The sequence below is a fragment of the Canis lupus genome, chromosome 3 (assembly GCF_011100685.1).
Source record: "Canis lupus familiaris isolate Mischka breed German Shepherd chromosome 3, alternate assembly UU_Cfam_GSD_1.0, whole genome shotgun sequence".
Lineage (NCBI taxonomy): Eukaryota > Metazoa > Chordata > Mammalia > Carnivora > Canidae > Canis > Canis lupus.
This window is the reverse complement of record NC_049224.1, coordinates 54,119,092-54,142,557: the sequence shown is the minus strand read 5'-3', so window position 1 is coordinate 54,142,557 and position 23,466 is coordinate 54,119,092. Positions and strand designations below refer to the sequence as shown.

Below are 23,466 nucleotides of genomic sequence, written 5' to 3'. Positions count from 1 at the left end.
TCCTGAGGACAATGGAGAATCATGAAGGGATGGGAGCAGGGGAGATTTGCATTTTATTTTTTTTTTAAATTTTTTTTTAAATTTTTTTTTTAATTTTTATTTATTTATGATAGTCACACCACAGAGAGAGAGAGAGAGGCAGAGACACAGGCAGAGGGAGAAGCAGGCTCCATGCACCGGGAGCCCGACGTGGGATTCGATCCCGGATCTCCAGGATCGCGCCCTGGGCCAAAGGCAGGCACCGAACCGCTGCGCCACCCAGGGATCCCGAGATTTGCATTTTAAAAGGATACCTTTAGCTCCAGAGTGGTGGATAGAACTGAGGGGAAGGTGGCAGAGAAACTATTTGGAGGTTGAGATAGTAGTCCAGGAGATGTGATGATGGCCTTGACACTAGGATGGGAACAAGAGGGAAGCAGAGGGGCAAAAAGATCAATAGGGAGCTAGAAATGACCAGACTTGGCGAATGAATGATCCCCAGCTTTGAGACTAGAGCCATTTCAGGGTATCCTCCAGTAAGAACTGGAGCACTGGCTGGAGCAAGGTGGGAACAGAGGCCTCAGTGTCAGGAGTTGCTGGTTTTAGGTGCCTGTGAGGCATTTAAGTAGAGATGGTCCTGTAGGCAGTTGTTTATATGGCCCTGGAGCCATTGAAGGATCTCCAAATAAGGAGGGAAGTCTAGGCTAGTGATATAAACGTGGGAACCTTCAGTGTGTAGTTGTAGTAGATTTCAGCTGCCTAAGAATTTCTAGAACGCATCTTGCAAATTGGTGACCTAAATTCTAATTTGGTCCTTGCGGGGATGTGGGGGTATGTGTGTGCCTGAATATGTTTTAAAAAAAAAAATTAGGACCAACAGTGAATATTGGGATTTTACATTACAGTCTGGATTCTGGATTCTTTTGAAAAATGAAATAATCTAACAGCCCTCATCCTACATTTCTGCATGATAGCAGTTGCCTGGAGCCCCATGGTGGCTTCCCCCATTGGAAAGTGCATAGATGTGTTCAGTTTGCCACAGTTCCTTATGATTCCAGCAGCTTCGCTTACTTCTCTTCTGCACTTGGCCCCTGCAGACGTTTGAGTTTGTAAGCCCTGCTGTAAAGTGAAATGTGGAAAGGGCCAAGAGAAGCCCAGGGAGCTCTACCTTATAAAGAGGAGGTAGAAGGGGGGGGGGGGCAGCAAAAAAGACCAAAGAACAACCAGAAGGGAAAGGAGAGCATGTCAACCAGCTGAGCCCAATGCTGCTGACTCAGTTTGACATGATAAGGACATGTCCTTTGGTCTAGTCAAGTGGAGGCCATTGGTAATGTTGGCGAGAGCCGCTGTGTTCACAGTGAGCTGGTTGGAATGGAGGTTGTGAGGCATCCAGGACTGAATGGAAGGAAAGAGAGACAGGACAGAGAACTTGTTCCAGAAGTTCGACTTTGAAAGACAACTTGTAGTTTGGAGAAACCACAGGGTAAACACAGCACATCAATCTCCTGGAGCGTTAATTTAGCTGGAATATTTGGGGAGAATCATTTTTATATTAAAACAAACAAATATTAGATATGTTCTGTGGCAGTGAGGCCTCCAGGAGAGGAAAAAAGATTAGACATATTGGATCTGGGTTAAATATTGAGTGCTGTCTTTTTGCCAGGTGCTATGCGGACTCCTTTGCGTTCATTATCTCATATGATTTTCACAATGGCCGAAGGGAACATGTATCTAGAATATTCTTCATTTTGCAGATGAGCAAACTGAGACTTACGAGGTATGGTTACATGGCTGATTAGTGGCAGAGCTGGGGTTTGAATATGGCTGTGCCACTGAATGTCTGTGTACTCAACTGCTTTTATTGCCTTCTCCCCCCAAGGAGATCTACTTATACCAGCAGCATCTATTGAAAACACTTTCCCCATTGAATTGCTATGATACTTTTGTCAAAAATCAATTGGCCAGATATTGTGTGGGTCTATTTTTGGATTCTCTTTTTTCTTCTATTGATCTGTATATATCTCTCTCTCTGACAGTAGCATGCTGCCAGAATTACTGTAGCTTTATGGTAAATCTGGAAACAAGGTAACAGTCTTCCAGCTTTGCTCTTTTTTTAAAGATTGCTTTCACTGTAGGTCAGATTGCTTTGGCTGTAGGTTTGTCTTTCACAGATCCATAAATTTTAGGATTATGTTGTCAGTTTCTACAAAAAGACCTGCTGGGATTTTGGTTTGTGATTGGCTGTTATGAGACTTTTTAAAAAAACGAGTTAGTGAGGCTTGGATCTCATTTCATATAGATGTTGAAGGACATTAATCCACTAAAGTGTGTGACTACAGGCTAAAGGTTGCTAACCTAAGTTAAAAGGTGAGGCATGTCGTGAAGAGGAGTGGAGGAACCAGGAATGAAATAAATGGTTGCTGATGCTCATGCATAGTGGAGGAATAATAGGGTGCAGTGAGGTCTTGGGCAAATTATAACTTAAGCCCTGTGCAAGGAGGCAGCTGCTTCTCAACTCCATGCATTGTTGCCATGCAAGTACATACATTCAGTGTTGTTTGATCTTTCAGTCAAGAGGAGTTGGAAATCCAGATTTTTATACAGTCTTCCAGTTTGAAATGAAAGTTTAAGTGGGTTAAAGTTCATTTGTAATGAAAGTTTAAGTGGGTTAAACTTCATTTCATAAAGTTTGATTAAACTTTAAGTAGATTAGACTCACATGATACTGACCCACTCAAAATATTGAGTAGGTATCATGTGAGTCAAATAGAACCCTCTAAATGTGGCCCCTGCCCCGGCCAATCTGTGGCCTCTGCCTTAGGCTACTCATTCTTCAGTGCACATTTTCATCATCAGTAAGCATGCTGGTTTTGAAGACAATGTCTAAGGTTCTTTCTAGCTCATTGATTCTAGATTTCAAAAGAGGAAAATATGAAAGTGATTTAAGGGTTTAGAAGGTAGTTGAGAATATCAACAATGAAGATGATACTTTGAGAAGTTAATCCAGAGCTTTCCATGTTATATCCCACTGTCATGTCTGTTTTCTCTTTTAATCCTTCTTACATTGTTTTTGCAGAGTAGACGGCAGAATAACTTACCCAACCACGTGGGAGCCTCAGGTTACAGAGTCAGATCTTCCAGTTGTGAATCCAGTACTCTTTTCCCTATAGTACAACAGTCTCTGAAGACTTGAGAATAGGCAGGTTGGGAGGGAGAGCAGGTGTGGGAGGGCCTCAGGCTCAGGTGAAGGCAGGTCTCTAGCTAGATTTAGAACTTAGTTTGGTTGAAGTGTCAAGGCTTTTGGGTAAAAGTTGAAGCCTTTATGAGAACTCTCTGAAGGCAAGAACTTTGGCGTATACTCAATTCATCCTAGTAAGAGTGCCTGGCACGGTTGCTGAACACACAGTCAAATGTTTTTTTGTATAAGTGAATAAATGGATGGATTGATGGAAGAAAGAATCAGTCTTGAGATCAAGGGGGTTGAGAAATTTGTCTAGAAAATTTCAAGGATAGAGAGTCAAATGCTTCTGGTAAGAGTGCTTTGAGAATGCCAAGATCAAAAGCTGAGACTTCATTCTTATAATCCAGCTGATAGATGGAAAGGCTAACTGTGTCCTCCTTCTCATATTTGACTCTTGGATCTGGGTTTTGATGAATAGATTATAGCTGCCTCCCAATGCAGTGTGTTTGAGAAATCAATTAACGATGGTTATGAGGAAGTTAAGGCCACTAAGGCAGAGACCACAGATTGGCCGGGACAGGGGCCACATTTAGAGGGTTCTATTTGACTCACATGATACCTACTCAATATTTTGAGTAGGTCAGTATCATGTGAGTCTAAGTTTTGTATGCCTCTAAAACTTCCAACCAGATATAGGTTCTTATCTTTTGGAAATGCATATTGAAATATGGAATGATACAATATATGGATTTCTTTCGATGGGCTGCTATAGGTCATTGGAATAAAGATGAATCAAGACCGATCATAAGGGGGATCCCTGGGTGGCTCAGCGGTTTAGCGCCTGCCTTTGGCCCACGTTGTGATCCTGGAGTCCCGAGATTGAGTCCCACGTCGGGCTCCCGGCATGGAGCCTGCTTCTCCCTCCTCCTGTGTCTCTGCCTCTCTCTCTTTCTCTCTCTCTGTCTATCATGAATAAATAAATAAATCTTTTTTTTTTAAAAAGAAGACTGATCATAAGATCATCGTGGAAGCTAGAAACTATTGGATGGGGTTTCATTATATTCACCTCTCTATATATTTGAAATTTTTCATAATAAATATAAAAACTGAACAAAATCAGAGCTTCAAAGGCCCAGCAATGCTTTTGATCAACCAAACTTCATTTTTCTCTGAGCTTGTAAATAGTATGATCATTGAGAGAGAAATGGAACAAAGGAAAGGACTATGGCAGATATAAGAATGTGGTGTTTTTTGCTTTGTTTGTTTTTTGCCTTTTTTTTTTTTAAGAGAGAGAGGTGTGGGAGGGGAGGGGCAGAGGGAGGGAGAAAGAGAATCTTAAACAGGTTCCATGCCCAGTGTGTAGCCTGTCTCACAACCCTAAGATCATAACCTGAGCCAAAATCAAGAGCTGGATGCTTAACCAGCCAAACCACCCAGGTGTCCAAGAATGTGGGTTTTGAGGTAGCCACAGCTTGGCCTCCTTTAGCTGTGTGACCTTGGGCAAATGTTGAACTTCCTTAAGTCTGGGTCTTCAGGTCTGTAAAAGCAGGATGACATGGTCTCCCTTGGTGGTTGTGGAGAGGGTTAGGGATGAAATGGGCAAAGCATCCAAGGATAGCATCCGGTTCATCTATATAGTAGCTTTTATTTTTATTAGACAAAGGGACTAATAATGAAAGGCTTTCAGGGTTCCCATTGCCTCTTTATTCCCCACGTGAATTATAAGTGCCAAGGGTTATATAACCACAGGGCTAATTTATTATTTTAGAAACAGAGCTCTTAAAGACCAGATTGGACCCCTTTGGGGTCTGCAAGAACTGTAACCAGTTTACTGCCTTTTGAAAAATGAAGCAAGGAGGAACTTGGAGAAGAAAGGCGTATGAAGGACACCTGGGTAGCTCAGCCGTTGAGCGTCTGCCTTCAGCTCAGGGCGTGATCCAGGATCTGGGATCAAGTTCTGCATCGGGTTCCTTCCAGGGAGCCTACTTCTCCCTCTGCCTGGGTCTCTGCTTCTCTCTCTCTCTCTCTCTCTCTCTGTGTCTCTCATGAATGGATAAATAAAATCTAAAAAAAAAAAAAAAAAGGCATATGAAAGCAGTGGGATGCCATTTGATACCTGTTGGGTTGACCTCCTTCTTTGCCACAGTTAAGGATGATATTCAAGGTTAGTGAGTTTTCTTATGACACTGTTTTCTCACATATACTCTTTATACCTGCTGGGAAAGCATTTTGATGTTATGTATTGAGAGCCATCTAAAAGCCCTTTCCCAGAGACTTAGTTATCACTTTTTGTAATGTGTTCTTAGGAAATAATTCAGAAGAAGAAATGTTATCTAACCATTAAAAAATGATTACTGTCATAGAAAAGAGTTAAGTGTAAGCATGCAAGATTGTACCTGAGTTATGATTACTGCCAGGCAGGTATTCACACACACGTAAGTGGAGGCTGGACAAGAGTACATGGAAGAGAAAACAGTTACTGTGTTAGAGTCATAGAGGATGGCTTAATTTTCAAAAGATTCTTTTACTGCTGTTAGAGATTGTGCCTGCACACCTACATATACTCAGAGACCTTACTATCATGGCTCATGGAACATTTAGAACATGGGTAAATCCTTTCCAAAAATGGATTAATCAAAAGGAAACCTAAAGGTTTTCTACCTAACCTAAAGGTTCTACCTAAAGGTAGAAAAGAAATTGAAACCAAGACTTTCACTCTTGAACCATTTTGCTGCAAAATACGCCTACTTCAATGCTTCTCTCAGATCTTCGCTGTTATCTCTCAACCACCTTGAAATCTCTTTGTTTCCAGGTCCAATTTCAGAAGCTTCAGCAATTGCGCCTCACACAGTACCATGGAGGGTCTTTACCAAATGTGAGCCAACTACGGAGCAGTGCGTCAGAGTTCCAGGTACTTTCAGATACTTCCTTTCTCCAGGCTGAATCGAGTGTAAAAAGATAGGCAGCCATTGTCTTTAGGAGGATTGGATCTTCAAGGATAAACTGGGCATAGATACAGTTCAGTATTCTTCTGGGAAGCCCATCATTCTTTTCCTAGTTTCTACAGCCTGACATAGAATTATCTCACGGTGTATTTGTATTTGTATTTGCCTCATGCTAAGGCAGCACTGTCCAGGAGAAATATACTGTGAGCCATGTATGTAATCCAGTCTTCTCTAGTAGCCACATTAAAGAAAAAGAAACAGGTACAATTAATTTTACTATTATTTAAATAACTTAAATAATTATTTAACCCAGTAGATCTGAAATGTTACCATTTCACCATATACTTGGTTTAACAAACATAAATGAGATAGTTCACATTCTTTTTTTAAATCTATACTAAATCTTTGAAATCTGGTATACTTCTAGCACATCTTGGTTGAGACTGGCCATATTGCGTGACCTTTCTGTGGTTGGTTTCTACCATGTTGGACAGTGCAGATCAAAGGCCCAGATAAGTGGTCTCTTTTGCATGTAGATTATTGCAGCGTCATAGGGTGCCTCAGTCATTCAGATTAATGGAGAACCTTGTTCTGAACAACATGGAATCAATATTTCAGACAGTGGTATAGACTACTGTTAAGATCCAAATTAGATATCCTAGTCTGAAAAATTAGGGGCCTGTCATCCAATTAAAACAATTTAAGATTTGGTTTTGAAGTTGGGATATAAACTTTAAGATAAGGGGTGAGTTGATTTATTTGAATGCCTGTACATTTTAAAAATAATTCTTTCTTTGCTGTAAAAGCTGGGTTCACTTGTTTGATGATGGTCCCATAAGGCAAAAGTATTATTTGAAATAGAGACTTCCATCTGAGAGTGCTAGCAAGGGTTGTTAAATATAATGGTTATTAGAAAAAGCACAACGTGAACATATTTGTACCCTGTTACACTGAATCTTGTCTTTCATATATTGACATTGGTATCTTGCTGTACTATATATATATACACACACACACACACACACTATATGTCTGGATCGGAGGTCTACCTCTAGACCAGACAATCTTCTACATTGGCCTATTGGATCATTCAGTATCCAGATAAAGTAGGTATCTGCTTTATGCTGGATCACATGCTTCTGAAAACAGAACACTGTCAAGGTTTGCTGTGTTTGAGATCCTGATTCTGTGATACTTTATAGTCAACTTTAGAGGAATATAGGTAGAACTTAATATCCTGCCCCTGTCCTGTTGCAGTGGGGGATGGGATGAACTAACAACCCTTGGCCTTCCCATGATTCTTTCTTTGAATAATTCTTCTGCTTCTCCTCCCCCCTCCTTCTTCTTATCGCTTTGAATCAATCACAAACTTATAGAAAAGTTGAAAGTTCAGTACAAATAACTTTTTTTTCCCCTTGAGAAAATACATTGCTAACCTGATTCTCTCTCAACCCCAAATATTTTACTGTGTATTTTCCTACAAGCAAGGACGTTGTCTCTCATAACCCAAACAGAGCCATCAAAATCAGAAAATTAACAGCGGAAAGTTATGACCATCTGATCCACAGACTCCATTCACATGTGGTTTTACCTCGAGTTCCACTGCTGTCCTCTGCAGCAGAAGGATCCAGTTTAGAATTGCATGTATTTATTGTCCTGAGTCTCCTTCAGTCTAGAACAGTTTTTCAGTCTTTTATTTTTGATGTTAAAGAAATTATTTTTGACTTTTATAACCTTAGCCACTTTTGAAGAGCACCAGCCAGGTGTTTTGCAGAATCTCCCTTAGTTGGGATTTGTCTGATGCTTCTTCATGATTCGATTCAGATTGGTGTCTTTGGCAGGAATAGCACGGAAGTGATGCTGTTATCTAAGTAGCCCTTTAAGTGGGTGATTGTCTTTTGTCCTATGACTGATGGTGTTCACTTTTATTAATTACGGTGGTGGTACTCTTCCCCTTTGTAGTTAACAAATGTTTTGTGAGGAGATACCTTATCCTGGTCCTTATTAAACTTTCATATGTCCTTTTATTTATTTCTGTAAAGCTGGTTTGTGGCTTCTTATTTTATTCAATGGGTTATAATCTAGAATTATTATTATTTTGATGATCACATTATCTCAGTGCAAGCCCTCTTCTTGGGATTCTTGACAAACTAAGGAGAAAAAGGGAATTCTAAACACAGATTTTTTTTTTTTGGTAAACTTTTTTTGAGGTATAATTTACCTACAATGCAATTGACCTTTCTTTTTAAAGATTTACCTATTTATTTATTGAGAGAGAGAGAGAGCACGAGTGCAAACGAGTGTGGGAGCAGGGAGAGGAGCAGAGGGAGAGGGAGAAGCAGACTCTCCACTGAGCAAGGAGCCCCACAAGGGATGCGATCCCAGGACCCCGAGACCCGGACCTGAGCCGAAATCAAGAGTTGGATGCTTAACTGACTGAGCCACCCAGGCGCCCTTCTGTTGATCTTTCTTAGGCATTACAGTTCTGTGTTGTATAACCACCACCATAGTCAATATATAGAACAGTTTCATCATCCCCCAGAAGTTCCTTTATGTTCCTTTGTAATCTGCCTCCACCAATCTGCCTTCTGGAAACCACTGATCTACAGTTTTGCCCATTCCAGTGTGTCCTATAAAGGGAATTAAAAGTGTGTAATCTTTTGAGTTCTTCTTTCACTTAGTATATTGCATTCAAGATGCATCCCTGTCATTGAGCATGTTAGTTTCCTAGAGCTGCCCTAACAAAGTACCATAAATGGGGTGGCTTAAAACAGCAGAAATTCATTCTCTTGTAGTTCTGAGGCTAGAAGTCTGTGATCAAGGTGGCAGTAGAAGCATGCTATCTGATGGCTCTAGGGAAGAATCTTTCCTTGCCTCTTCCTAGCTTCTGCTGGTTGATGCCAGTCCTTGATGCCCTTTGGTTTGTAACTCCCTCAATCCAGCCTCTTTCTTCATTCCATATAACTGTCTTCCTTGTGTCTCTGTCCAAGGCTCCCTCACCCTTGTCCTTTAAAGTCACCAGTCATTGGATCGAGGGCCCACTCTAATCCAATACGATCTTGTCTTAAGTTGATTACATTTGTAAAGATTCTGTTTCTAAATCAGATCACATTCACAGGTATGGGGCCTTAAGGCTCAAGGGTATCTTTTCAGGGGAACAGGATTCAACTCACTGCATTACATTTATCTATAGTTTATTTTTATTTATTTATTTTTATTGCTGAGTAGTATTCCATTGTATGGGGGTACTGTAATTTCTTTATCCATGCATCACTTGATGGGCATTTGAATGGTTTCCACGCTTTGGTAATTGTGAATAAAGATACTCTCACATAGGGTTTTTATGTAAATACCTAGTAGTGCCGGATCATATGGCAAGTGTATCTTTAACTTTATTAAGAAACTGCCAAACTGTTTTATAATGTTTCTGTACTGTTTCACATTCCCACAAGCAGTGTGGGAGAGTTCAGGTGATTCTGCACTGCTCTCCAGCACTTCATACTCCAGTATTTCAGGGTTGTTGTTTTTTAACTGTGACATAAAACACAACATAAAATTTACCATCTTAATCATTTTTAAGTATATAGTTCAGTGGTGTTAAGTATATTCACATTGTTGTGCCACCAGTCTCCAGAACTTTCTCATCTTACAAAACCGGAACCCAGTACCTATTAGACTACAACTCCTGATTCCCCCTGCCCCCACCCCCGCCCCCATAAGTACCTCTGTGAATTTGACTACTCCAGGCACTTCATGTAAGTGAAATTACATGCTACTTGTCTTCTCATGACTGGCTTATTTCACCTGGCATGATGTCCTCAAGGCTCACCCATATTTTACAGCATGTGACAAGATTTCCTTTTTATTTAAGGCAAGTAGTTTTCTGTTGTATGTATGTATCACATTTTGTTTGTCCTTTTACCCATTGTGGATACTTGGGTTGCTCCCACCTCCTGGCTGTTGTGAATAATGCCACTGTAAACATGGGTGTGAAAATATCTCAGAGACCCTGCTTTTAGTTCTTCTGGGTGTATTGCTGGATCATATGGTAATTCGATTTTAAATATTTTGAGTAATAGCCATTCTGTTTTCCACTGTGTCTGCACTTTTGCACTGGTTTGTGTTCCCACCCAGTAGTACATGAGGCTTCTTTAGTCAACATCCCACTAATGGGTGTGAGGTGGTGGTATTTCAGTTTAAAATATTTTTGTTATTCTAGTGCATGTGTAGTGGTCTTTTATTATGGTTTAAATTGTATTTTCCTGATAACTGGTTGTGTTGAACATCTTTTTGTGTGCTTATTTGCCACCCTGACATCTTCTTTGGTGAGGTGTCTGTTCAGATCTTTTGCCCAATTTTTAAATGAGTTGTTCATTTTCCTATTATTGAAAGTTGGAGGATCCTTCCTTCCTTCCTTCCTTCCTTCCTTCCTTCCTTCCTTCCTTCCTTCCTTCCTTCCTTCCTTCCTTCCGAGGAGAGAGTACAGATGTGTATGCATGAGTGGCACAGGGGTAGGGGGCAGAGGGAGAATCTTAGGCAGGCTCCAGCATGGAGCCCATGATGGGGCTCGATCTCATGACCTTACCCGAAATCAAGAGTCAGGCACCCAAGGTGACTGAGCCTTCCAGGTGCCTCTCATTTTCTTAACCAAGTCTTAAAGAGCAAAAGTTCTTAATTTCAATGAAGCCCAGTTGATCAATTTTGCTGTTTTATGATTTGTGCCTTTTGTGTCTTGTCTAAGAATTATATGCTTAACTCAAGATCACAGATATGTTTTTCCTATGTGGTGTTCTGGAAGTTTTATAATTTTAGGTTATATGCTTAGATAATTTCAAGTTAATTTTTTTTCAATGTAGTACAAAGTATGAGTTGAGGACCATATTCTTTGCATATGGGGGTTGAGTTGTGCCAGCACCAGCACCATTTGTGAGAAGACTTTTCTTTCCTATTGAATTACCTTGGTACCTTTTTTTTTTTTTAATTTATTCATGAGAGACACAGAAAGAGGCAGAGACACAGGCAGAAGGAGAGGGAGAAGCAGGCTCCATGCAAGGAGCCCAACGTGGGACTCGATCCCAGGACTCCAGGATCAAGCCATGGGCTGAAGGCAGGCACTAAACTGCTGAGCCACCCAGGGATTCCCCCATCCTTGGCACTTTTGTTGAAAGTCAGTTGACCATGTTTGTGTGGGTCTGTTTCTGGACTTCATCTTCTGTTCCATTGATCTCCATGCCCCTCATTTTACTAATACCATACTTTTTATCTATTGATCTGCCTATTTATTTATTTTTTAAAGATTTTATTTTTGAGCAATGTGTATACCCAACCTGGGGCTTGAACCGATAACCCCAAGATTAGGAGTTGCATACTTTTCTGACTGAGCCAGCTAGGTGCCCCTAATACCACACTTTTTTAAGAAGTTGAGATATAATTGACATATAACATTATATTAGTTTTAGGCGTGGAATGTAATGATTCGATATTTGTATGTATTACAAAATGATCACCACAATAAGACTAGTTAACTTCTGTCACCAAACAGTTACAAAAATTTTTTTTTCTTGTAATGAGAAATTTTAAGATTTACTCTCTTAGCAGCCTTCAAATAGGCAATACAGTTTATTAACTATAGTCACCATCCTGTACATTAGCTCATGGCTTATTTTACAACTAGAAATTTGTGCCTTTTAACCCCCATTACCCATTTCATCTACCACCCACCCCTTTAAGATTCCACATAAAAGTGAGAACCTACTAATACCAAACTGTCTTGATTGCTATATCTTTACAGGAAGGCTTGGACTCAGGTACTGAAGTTCTGAACTCAGAACTGAGAGTTCTCCAACTTTGTTCTTTTTAAAAGTTGTGTGGCTTATTTTAGTTCCTTTACTTATCCATACAATTGTAGAATCAGCTTGTTGACTTCTATGAAAAAAACCTGCTGGGATTTTAGATGGGGTTGTGTGGAATCGTAGACCAGATTGGGGAGAATTGACATTTCAATAATAAATCTCAATAATAATGAGCCTCCCAGTCCATAAACGTGGTACAGAAGCATGAATTGTAATTCAAGTGAAGTTGCTTATAATGATTTATTTACACATAGTCAGTCCTCTTCTCTTCCTCTCGTGTTTATAGATCACTTTGTGGAGTTTACCAAATATTTTCACATCTATTATTTTACTTGATCTTCACTACAACATTTGTTTGGTAACCATTGTACCATTTTAATATCAGTTAAAGACCAATTTTCTATCCTAATGAAGGATCTCAAAGCACATTCTTTTCCTCCAACCCAATGGGCACTTTTACAGAGAACACAGACTTATCAGATGAGTAAGCCAAAGCAAGCTTTTCAGGTTGCCTTCTGATAATCTTCAGCGAGGGTTGGGTCATCAGGCAGGGGTGGCTAGGGGCTACAGCCCTCCTATCTCTAGGCAAGGCCCAGCATCTGTACAGTAAAGGCAGAGAGGAGGAAGTGGCATTATCTTCCTCTCCGAAAGCAAGGGCTGTGTCTTTGGGTTAGGGGAGAACCAACTGTTCTGCAGCATGTTCTAGCCTGCCTAAGAGCTCAGGCACCTGTTTGTTGTGTGACCTGATTGTCAGGCAGCTACAGAGAGAGGGACAGAGGACTTCTCTCTGCATAGGGATAACCCTTCAGAGCCTCCATGCAACCTACCTAGTCCTTTTGAATTCTATCCCTAAAAACTAATCATACTTTTTATATTTCTGATTACTACATTTTAACAAAATTGCATCATCTTGTTTATAACTGAGGGTATATGAGTTCTCACTGATTTAGAGAATAGTCTGGTAGCCAAAGGGAGAAAGGTGGGTTGCAGGGCAGTCAAGGTAGGGAAGGCCAGCTCCAGGCCAGTGATTTTTCTAGTCCTGCTGCCAACATGAGAGCGTAGAATGAGGCCCAGAGTTTGCACAGTAAGTACGTGAGAAAACCAGAACTTAAAAATCAAGTCTGGCTCCTAGTTCAATTTTTATGGCTTTCCTTTCAGTTTTTATAATATTCTTTTAAAAAAAATTGGTAAAATATGTATGAGTCAAATTCCAACAAATGGAAAACGTTTGTAGTAATATTAATCTGAAAATACTGTTGATAGTAGCTAGCATTTATTGAGCAGGTGCTGTGTGCCAGACACTGCATTACACTCTCTGCATAGGATATTTAATTTTTACAAAAACCCTTTGGGGCTCTTACTGTCGGGCTAGTCTCATTTTTCTAGAACATTTTGCTTTTCATGATTTGTTTTTGCGTTTGGCACATGAAACTTTAATCAGGCCCAACAGTTGCCAAATCCACAGAAAAGAGGTAACATCCCTGTTCACATTTTAGCTCTTTTCTTTCTCTCTCTGTCTCTCTCTCTCTCTCTCTTTTTAAAGATTTTAGTTATTCATGAGAGAAACAGAGAGAGGCAGAGACACAGGCAGAGGGAGAAGCAGACTCCATGCAGGGAGCCCGACGTGGGACCCGATCCCGGGTCTCCAGGATCAGGCCCTGGGCTGAAGGTGGCACTAAACCGCTGAGCCACCCGGGCTGCCCTGTCTCTCTCTCTCTCTCTCTCTCTCTGTCTCTCTCTCTCTCTCTTTTGTCTCTCTTTCTCTCTTTTGAAGATTTTATCCATTTGGGGTGCCTTGCTCATTTGGTTAAATGTCGGCCAGCTGGGGTCATGATCCTGGGGTCCTGGGACTGAGTCCCACATCTAGCTCCCTCCTCAACGGGGAGTCTGCTTCCTTCTCCCCCGCAATTTGTGCTCTCTCTCTTAAATAAATAGGTAAAAAATATTTTTAAAAGATTTTACTTATTGGGCAGCCCGGGTGGCTCAGCGGTTTAGCGCCGCCTTCAGCCCAGGGCGTGATCCTGGAGACCTGGGATCGAGTCCCACGTCGGGCTCCTTGTATGGAGCCTGCTTCTCCCTCTGCCTGTGTCTCTGTCTCTGTCTCTGTCTCTGTCTGTGTCTCTCTCTCTCTCTGTGTCTCTATGAATGAATAAATAAAATCTTTTAAAAAAAGATTTTAGGGATCCCTGGGTGGCGCAGCGGTTTGGCACCTGCCTTTGGCCCAGGGCGCGATCCTGGAGACCCGGGATCCAATCCCACGTCGGGCTCCCGGTGCATGGAGCCTGCTTCTCCCTCTGCCTGTGTCTCTGCCTCTCTCTCTCTCTCTGTGTGACTATCATAAATAAAAAAAAAAAGATTTTATTTATTAATTTGAGAGAGAGAGCACGAGCAGGGGAGAGGAGCAGAGGGAGAAGGAAGAGCAGACCCCACCCTGAGCAGAGAACCCCACTTGGGACTGCATCTCAGCCCCCAGGGATCATGACTTGAGCCAAAGATGGATGCTTAACCGACTGAACCACCCCAGGTGCCCTGGCTCTTTTCTTTCAATAGTTTTTACCAGGACATAAATATTTTTAACAAAATCAGCATCATATTTACTACACATACAGTTTTGTATCTTATTTTTTCACATTGTAAACATTTTCCCATATGTTTAAATGGTCTTTAAAAGAATTTCTGGTGGCCAACTGTATTCTATTACATGGGTGTCCCACAATTTAACATAAAGGTGTCCCTTATCGTTGGACATTTGGGTTGTTTTCACTGCTTATTCGTAGGACATGTGTGTATATAAATTGATCATGCACTAGGCCAAATAAATTCTCAGTAAATTAAAAAAAGAGAAATTGAATTCAAATATAATTGACAAAATTGTGATCGGTAATTTTTAAAAATCCAACCACTTGATCAAACATTTAAATCTTAAAAAAAAAACTATTAGATATGTTATCAGTGGCCAGTTAGAATACATAAAGAAAAAAAAGATCACATTTATAATAGCTTAACAATATATATGTATATATGTGTATAAAACATTTTTTTTAGTTAAACTTACAAGAACTGTATGAAAAAAATTGTATAAAGCATGAGAGAATATAAAAAGCTAAAGTTTCCCTTTACTTTGAAAATCTGATGAAAGCTGTGAATCCTACCTGAGAAAAGTACATATACATGTACACATGCTCTCTTTCACTTTCCCGTTTTTAAAAGATTTTGTTTATTTTTTAAAAGATTTATTTATTATTATAGACAAGTAGAGAGTGGGGCAGAGGGAGGGAGAGAGAGAATTTCAAATAGACTCCCTGCTGAGCATGGAGCCCTTTTTGGGGCTGGATCAAGAGTCAGCCACTTAACCAACTGAGCCATCCAGGAGCCCCTCATTCACTTTCTTAAACTTTTTATTAAGGAAAATTTCAAATGTATTACACTCATGTTTGCACATATTTTAATCCCATGTGAAGAATTATTGGCCTAAAATGATTTGCATTTATTTATGTTTGTATTAAATATTTTTTAAAAATCCCTGTGCCTTATCTTCTTATGCCTGGTTTTCTGAATCTGTTAAATGCCTCCAAAGAAAATTGTGGACGGTATTTCAGTAACTTGGTACAAGGTTGGACAGGCAGAAAGGGAGTTATTTGAAATCTTTGCCTTAATTCTCAAGCAGCCTTTTAGCAGTTTTTGAAACCTCCTCTGTCCTCAAGCAGAAAATCCAGTCCTATACACATATTTTTTTAAAAGAATTATTAATTTATTTATTTGAGACAGAGAGAAAGAGTGGGGTGGGGGCAGAGGGAGAGGGAGTGAGAATCTCAAGCAGACTCCCCGCTAAGCACAGAGCCTGGTGTAGGGGGTGACCCTGATTTGACCTGATCCCATGACCCTGAGATTATGAGCTGAGCTGAAGAAATCAAGAGTGGGATGCTTAACTGACTGGAGCCACCCAGGTGCCCCCAGTCCTATATGCATATTTGGATGCCAGATCTTGAGAGCTGCTTCTTTGAAATTCAGGGTAATATCATAAGTAGCCTAGGTATCAGCATGCATAATCTGAAATACCTTCACTTCCTGCAGCCAAATCTCACCTCTCAGAGCTCTGCCAGCTATTGTCTGCACTGAAGGCTGTAAAGGCTTGAGAGGGGGCAGGGGAGCAATGGAGTGTTGAGATCTGCCCGCCTACCCCATGGTATAAGGAACACTCCCAGCCTCAGGAGCTGAATTCCAAGCAGGTGAGAAGCTATGCAGTGACACAAGAGAGATTGATTGTCTCTGAATATTCTTGCAGATTGCGTAGGGCGGGATGACGAGATGAACAGCACACCTGTGCATCTGGTGGCCCCTTTTTTCCAAAAGGAAGAGCTGAGGTTCTTCGATGGCATCCGGACAGCTCTAGAGGGGCTGCAGACCACCCTCCCTCTGAGTCCCCTTAGGCAAATCTCTGAACCTTATGATGATAGTGACAGTTACTTAATAGGATTGTTTAAGGATTTAATGAATGCAGAATAAAAGCAGAAAGACTTTGGAAACTATGATGCCCAAAGCAATCATCAGTTATTGACACAAATAGTGCTTAGAAACACTTATGAACCGAGACATTTGTACTGATCACTTTCTACTCCTTTTTTATCTGTGCTCTTCTTATCTCTTCTCCCCACACCCTGAAGACCTATGCTCTCTAGATACAGTAGTCACTAGCCACATGTGACTCGTTACATTTAAATTAATTACAATAAAATAGGGGCAGCCCAGGTGGCTCAGCGGTTTAGCGCCGCCTTCAGTCCAGGGCATGATCCTGGAGACCTGGGATCGAGTCCCACATTGGGCTCCCTGCGTGGAGCCTGCTTCTCCCTCTGCCTCTGTCTCTGCCTCTCCCTCCCTCTCTCTGTGTCTCTCATGTATAAATAAATTAATAAAAATCTTTAAAAAAATAATAATTACGATAAAATACAATTCAGAATTCCATTTCTCCATCAAGCAAGCCCCATTTCATGTACTAGTAGCCACATACGGCTGGCGGCTCTCATCCTGGGCAGCATCGCTCCAGCAGGGGAGTGTCCTCATGTCAAGCTCTGCTCCCGCCTCTCCACCCCAGCTGACCCAGGCACCCCCTTCCGGCCCTGGCTGGTGCTTCAAGACCATCCTCCCCACCCTCCTTTCCTTCATCACCCGATCAGGTTCCTATGTCCTGGCTGAAGTGCTTATTTGGATGATGAGAAGAGCATTCTGATTAAATTTCATACAGAAAATTTTCCCGGGGTGCCTTTATGGCTCAGCGGTTGAGTGTCTACCTTTGGTTTAGATTGTGATCCCGGGGTCCTGGGATCGGGTCTCGCATCGGGCTCCCCGTTGGTGCCTGCTTCTCCCTCTGCCTGTGTCTCTGCCTCTCTATGTCTCTCATGAATAAATAAATAAAATCTTAAAAATTTTTTTTGCCTCCTCTGAGGCACATGTGTTTCAAAAGGGGATGCAAAATCAAATCTTTAGTGGGCAGAATTTCTCACAGTGAAAGGTAGCAGTTAACCTGAAAGCCTGTGTGGAAGGGCTTATCCTTAAACTATAGCAAGTGCATGTGCACACACAGACACACACATACAAGTAGGTGTGCATCTAAATGAACAGACTGACCCAGAGAGGGCTTTCTGTCTTCTGCTCCCTCCTCTAAGAGAAGAGTTCACTACTCTTCTTTTTTACTTCTCATTAACTGAGATTTATTAAATAACAAATTCAGCATGTATTTCTTTTTTTAAATTTATTTTTTATTTTTATTTTTTTTAAAGATTTATTTATTATGATATACAGAGAGAGAGAGAGAGAGAGTCAGAGACACAGGAAGAGGGAGAAGCAGGCTCCATGCCAGGAGCCTGATGTGGGACTCGATCCTGGGTCTCCAGGATCGCGCCCTGGGACAAAGGCAGGCGCTAAACCGCTGAGCCACCCAGGGATCCCCTATTTTTATTTTTTTAAAGATTTTATTTATTTATTCATGAGAGACACAGAGCGAGAAGGCAGAGACACAGGCAGAGTGAGAAGGCAGACACAGGCAGAGGGAGAAGCAGGCTCCGTGCAGGGAGTCTGATGTCTACACGTATTTCTTAAGTACCCTCTGTGGTGGCACAAATCTAACAGCTCTGTAACGAGGTGTGGGAACCAGAAACGATTATGTCAGCCAAGCCACAGAAGATTGGGCCCAGTTCGTCCTCGTGAAAAACGGCCAGTGGTGTGTCCTGAGCTTTGGTGGCCCATATCCAGCCACTGCCCCTTACTGAGGAGGGGAATGATCAGGAAGTCTCGAAGACTGTCCTCCACTGGTTCTGTCTTGAGTCACAGATGAGAGAGCCTCCACGGAGGCCCCAGTGCTGCCCCTTGTGCCATCTGTTGTTCCTCATTCTGTCTTCTCTGTCTTCAGCCCCCACCTCTTCATGTTGCCTGACCATCCCTCATCAGTTCTTTTGTCCCCTGGACTTTTGGTGGCCACTTACGAGGTGCACTGGCCGCAGGCCTCCCTGTCTGCAGGGTGCTCCCAGGAAGAGGCTGTGGTGCAGGGCGGGTCTGCTGGGCCCTCCTCCACCTCCCTCAGCCCGTTCATGCATGCATGCAATAAGGACAGTAACTGCCCCATAGGCTAAGCAGAGGTGGGGGGGTGCTGCACGGGGTAGGGGTGCTGACCCAGAGGGTAGGGAGCCGGAGGGAGCAATGGAAGCTAGGATGTGGAGATAACTGATGCCTTCCCAAGCCACTAAGTGACCTCTGTTTCTGTGTGCTCATTCGTCACAGTTCGTGGCTTCTGTGGCACAGTCATCTGCTCAGAAGTTAAAAGTGAGAGGGAATTTTGTTCCCAAGGTCATAAACCTTAGCTAGCCCTGCTCTTGGGTACAGCATGCTCTCTGCCAACCATGAAACAATACCCTTTTATCCAAATACTAAAAGATAAAACGAGATGGGCAGTGACCCTTTGCGTGAGATTTAGAAGACCTTTGCCGTTATCTTAGCCTTTTGTATGGAAAGATTTTCACTGATTACTAATAGCTATTTTATGTTATGTCTTAGTTTCCTTTTCAGAGAATGACATTTTTCTGACCTTGTCCCTAAATTCGGTTTAGGATCTTAATCCACATACACTTTGCAACTATGAATTTTTTTCTTTCCCTCCTTCCCTCCCCTTCCCTTCCTCCTTCCCTCCTTCCTTCTTCACTTCCCTTTTTGCCATCTCCATGTTTGATTTGTTCACCCGTTTACCTTTGACTTTTGACTTCCAGCAGCATGTTCGCCTCTTCTGCTTGAGGAAATAGTGAGATGCACAGAAAGGGACTGATTTAATAGCTTTGGAATGTGCATCTTCCCAAAATAGGAGTTGTGACCAAGAATATGGTAGTTTTATTATTATTATTATTATTGAGTAGGCTCCGCGCCCAGTGTGGAGCCCAGCATGGGGCCTTGACTCATGACCCTGATATCAAGACCTGAGCTGAGATCTAAGAGTTGGGCGCTCAACCAACTGAGCCACCCAGGTGGCCCAGTTGTATTTTTAATACAGATTTGGGCAGTTCTTTTTCTCCCTTCCTTTTATCTAATCTGTGTTGAATAGAAGACTTAGGAAATGAAAGAGAAAAGTAGACAACTCATGAATCTCTAGCAGTCGGGAATAAAGGTCTTTGAAATTCTACAAGGGGCAGGAAAACATCGGCCCCACACAATGAATTAGGAACATCTGCATCCATGGGAACTCAAACTAGGGGACTGGAATATTGCCATATTCATTCCGCCTTTCACGTGCTCCCAATTATTCATGCGCTGGAGGGTCAGGGTAGCATGGGTACTCCAAATAGTGCATTTGGAGTTGATTTGTATTCCGTTAATTTCAAGTTTCAACCCCAGGAAAGTTGCAGGAGATGGGAACTCCTGCGAAGTCCATCTTTCAGACAAAATCAGTGAGAAGAAGCACCATGAGGATTAAAGCATCAACATAAGTTTTGTTTTCAAGTTAAAGCTTTAGGGCAATACAGAGGCTGCATGGTAGGCTGACCAGAAGGTCAGATTCTTTTTTTTTTTTTAAAGATTTTATTTATTTATTCATGAGAGAGAGAGAGAGGCAGAGACACAGGCAGAGGGAGAAGCAGGCTCCATGCAGGGAGCCCGACGTGGGACTCGATCCCGGGTCTCCAGGATCACACCCTGGGCCGAAGGCAGTGCTAAACCGCTGAGCCACCCGGGCTGCCCCAGAAGGTCAGATTCTTAATTCAAATCCTGCTTCTCTGCCACTTCCTAGCTGTGTGGCCCCAGGTGAATCGCCTAACGTCTCCCATTGCCTCAGTCTTCAGCTGTGCAAGGGGATGGCAGTCATGCTAATATCTGACTTTGGTCGTGAGGAGTAAATGAGTTAATATATCTAAGACTCTTAGAGCAGAGCCCAGCCCAGGGGGAGTATAGTGGGGGAGTCTCCTCTCACTCAGGATTGTCACCACCCCTGCTGCTGTAGTCCCCTCTGCAGTGGCTCCTGTACCGAGGGTTTGAGTTCTGGCCCTGCCACTTGCCAGCTGGGTATCCTCCTCAAGACTCCTAGCCTCTAAGTAGGGGTGTGAATAAGGTAAAACAGATCACACGTGGGAGGCGCCGGGGCCGCCTGGGGCAGTAGATGCTCCCTGCCCTGTCCCTGTTGTGACTGCGGCGGCACTCAGCGGCGACTCTCAGCGAGGGCGGCACCCTCCACTGCTACTTGTGTCATAGGTTAATTTGTTCTTACTAATAGCTAAAACTTACAAGTTTAATTTTAACAGGTAAAATGTATTTTTAAAAACTCATGACAGGGGTACCTGGGTGGCAGAGTTGGTTAAGCGTGGGATTCTTGGTTTTGGCTCAGGTCATGATCTCAGGGAGGTGGGATCCAGCCACCAGTTGGGCTCTGCACTCAGTATGGGGTCTGCTTGGGATTCTCTCTCTCTGTCTCCCTCCTCCCCTTCATGCACACCTGCAGCACACTCTCTCTCTTTCAGATAAATAAATAAACCTTAAAAAAAAAAAGTCATTAGGGCTAGGACAAGGTTATCCTCACCACCACATTATTGCTGTTCACTTCTCTTTTGGGAAGTGGAGGACACCTACAGAAAGCAGTCCTGCAGCCGCAGGGTTGGGTACACCCCAGGGATACCAGTTGGAACATGGGTCCAGCATCTGATTGTTGAGTGTCCTGTGTGGGAGCAGAAATCGTGGTTGAGAAACATGGTGTGATGCTGTGCTTTCTGCCACAGAGGGCACTCACTACTCAACCTCCCACATAACAAACCCCTGGTCCCCTGCTGCTTACCAGATTATGGCCCCCAAAGCTGAGCCATTCTGTCCTTTTCAGACATATGTCCATATAAGGAAAATACATGTTTGATGCTGAAATCACTTTCTGTTATGGTAAACCGCTACTGTAAGTTGCTCTGACTTGTTCATTAATTAGTATTTATTGAGTGCCTGTTATGAACGAGATATTATTGGGCTTATGAGGATTATTGAGAAAACATCATTAAGAAGCTTATAACTAAGCTTGATGGACATGTCATAGACATAAGAACTGCAGCTGAAAGACATTGATTCTAGAATTCTTTCTTTTCTTTAGCTTTCATTTTTAGAGTTTTACATTCAGGAAAAGTGATGCATTGTTTTGTTTATAGCTTGTTCATAATTCCTTGTTGTTCATTATAAAAGTAATACATGCTCATGGAAAAAAAAATACATGCTCATGGTATACAATTAGGAACATCTGTAAAAATTACAAAGGAACAGAAAAAATTATATTTCATCGACAAAAATTACTACCTTAATGTGTTTTTTTTTTTTAATTTTCATGCAACTTGTAGATAGGTAGTATCATTCTCTGTATTTATATCCTATTGGGGTTTTTTCATCTCAGCCATTATGTAAGTAATCATTATTTCCCTATGTTATTAAAATACTTTATAAGTAGAATTTTATTTTTTTAAATTTATTTACTGAGAGAGAGAGAAAGGGAGGAGGGACAGAGAGAGAAGGAGAGAGACAATCTCAGGCAGACTCCTCACTGAGCACGGAGCCCAAACTGGGGCTGGATCCCCGGACCCTGAGATCATGACCTGAACCGAAACCGAGTCGGACGCTTAACAAACTGAGCCACCCAGGCACTCCTATAATTTTGATAGCAAAATATTTCATATATAATTTATTACCACTCCCCCTATATGTTGAACATTTTGGTTGATTCCAGTTTTTTCTTTATTATAAGCAATATAATAATAAACACCTTGGTGTATGAGTCCTCTGTATTTCTGATCATAGATTTCCATAGGTAGAATTATCCAGCCAAGGAGTAGAAAATTTGTGTTTCTTTTTTTTTTTAAGAGTAGAAATATTTGTAAGGTTATTAATACATGTGGCTTCATTGCTTTTTTGGCACAGATATTTAACCTAACATGATTCTTTTGTTTTGCCCTGAATATTTATTACCTTAACTATAAGAGATCCAAAGCCTTTGCACATGTAGCATTCTAAGTGTTGACTATTCAAGAATGACTCCAAAGTTCATGACATAAAGTAGTTTGCATATTTACTGAAGCACAGAATTAATCACACAGGCCCTGTGGCTGGCGTGTGTACAGTTAGGTCCCTTGGCTCTGAGTGACTCAGGCTGCCTGGCACCTGTTCCCTGGGGCCTCATGGTTCTGTGCAATAGCTCTCATGCATTGCTTTATAAACTTATTATTTTTTAATATGGAGAACTGTGAAAACAGAAATGGCTGTTAATTTTTGGTGTACAAATATGCAGAATATATCAATGTCAGAGAAATGTGACCCAAGAACAGAGCAGGAATTTGTACAGATATTTACATATTAACAAGAGCCAAGATTTGCAAAAGTCTACAGTTTCTAATTGCTTGGTAGTATGTATGAACCTGTCATTTCTGGAAAAAAAAAAAGTGCAGTTTCATTTTTAGTGCCAACTGAAGGAGTTACTATCTTTATAACAAATCATGAAATGGTTATGTGTATCTTTATAAGAAAATAGGAAAATAAATTCACGGGTGAAATAATCAGACAATGAGCTGCTACAGATAATGTCCCCTTACTCGCTTTAATTTTAAAACAAAATCCTCTATATTTTGGTTGGAAATGTCTTGTCCTCCAGCTAGGAAAGAGAGTGTGTGGAAAACAATTCCATCAATGTCTAGGAGTCTGAGAATGAGCGTAGCAAAAGAGACCTCGCTTTGGGCCAATCACACATTGATCTCTGCTTAACCTTGTACTTCTGAGTGTAGTGGCCACCCCGCTGGCCCTCCACACCACAATCTAAGAGCAGCTTCCTCTCCCCCTGTGTGAGCTGTTGCTCCTTGAGGTTGCTTTCTCTTTCAGCAACAGGGAGGTGGTGGTAGCTCCAGATGCCTCCGTCTGGCCTCCAGAACACTTCTTGCTTTTGTTTTGCAGTCCACTGGAAAACTAGCACCCCTAACTCTTCTCCTCCTGGGACCTGCCTTTTCCTCCTTCCCGTGAAGAT

General features: G+C 41.8%; 1 protein-coding gene across 4 annotated transcripts in view; it reads left to right on the top strand.

The window, feature by feature from the left end:
* Nucleotides 1-23,466, top strand: part of CRTC3 (CREB regulated transcription coactivator 3) — a 99,067-nt gene that overhangs the window by 4,619 nt on the left and 70,982 nt on the right. For all 4 annotated transcript variants that reach the window (XM_038532893.1, XM_038532892.1, XM_038532891.1 and 1 more), the window contains exon 2: nucleotides 5,973-6,071. In XM_038532893.1, coding sequence (XP_038388821.1) covers nucleotides 5,973-6,071 — 99 coding nt within the window. The remainder of the gene's footprint in view (nucleotides 1-5,972; nucleotides 6,072-23,466) is intronic.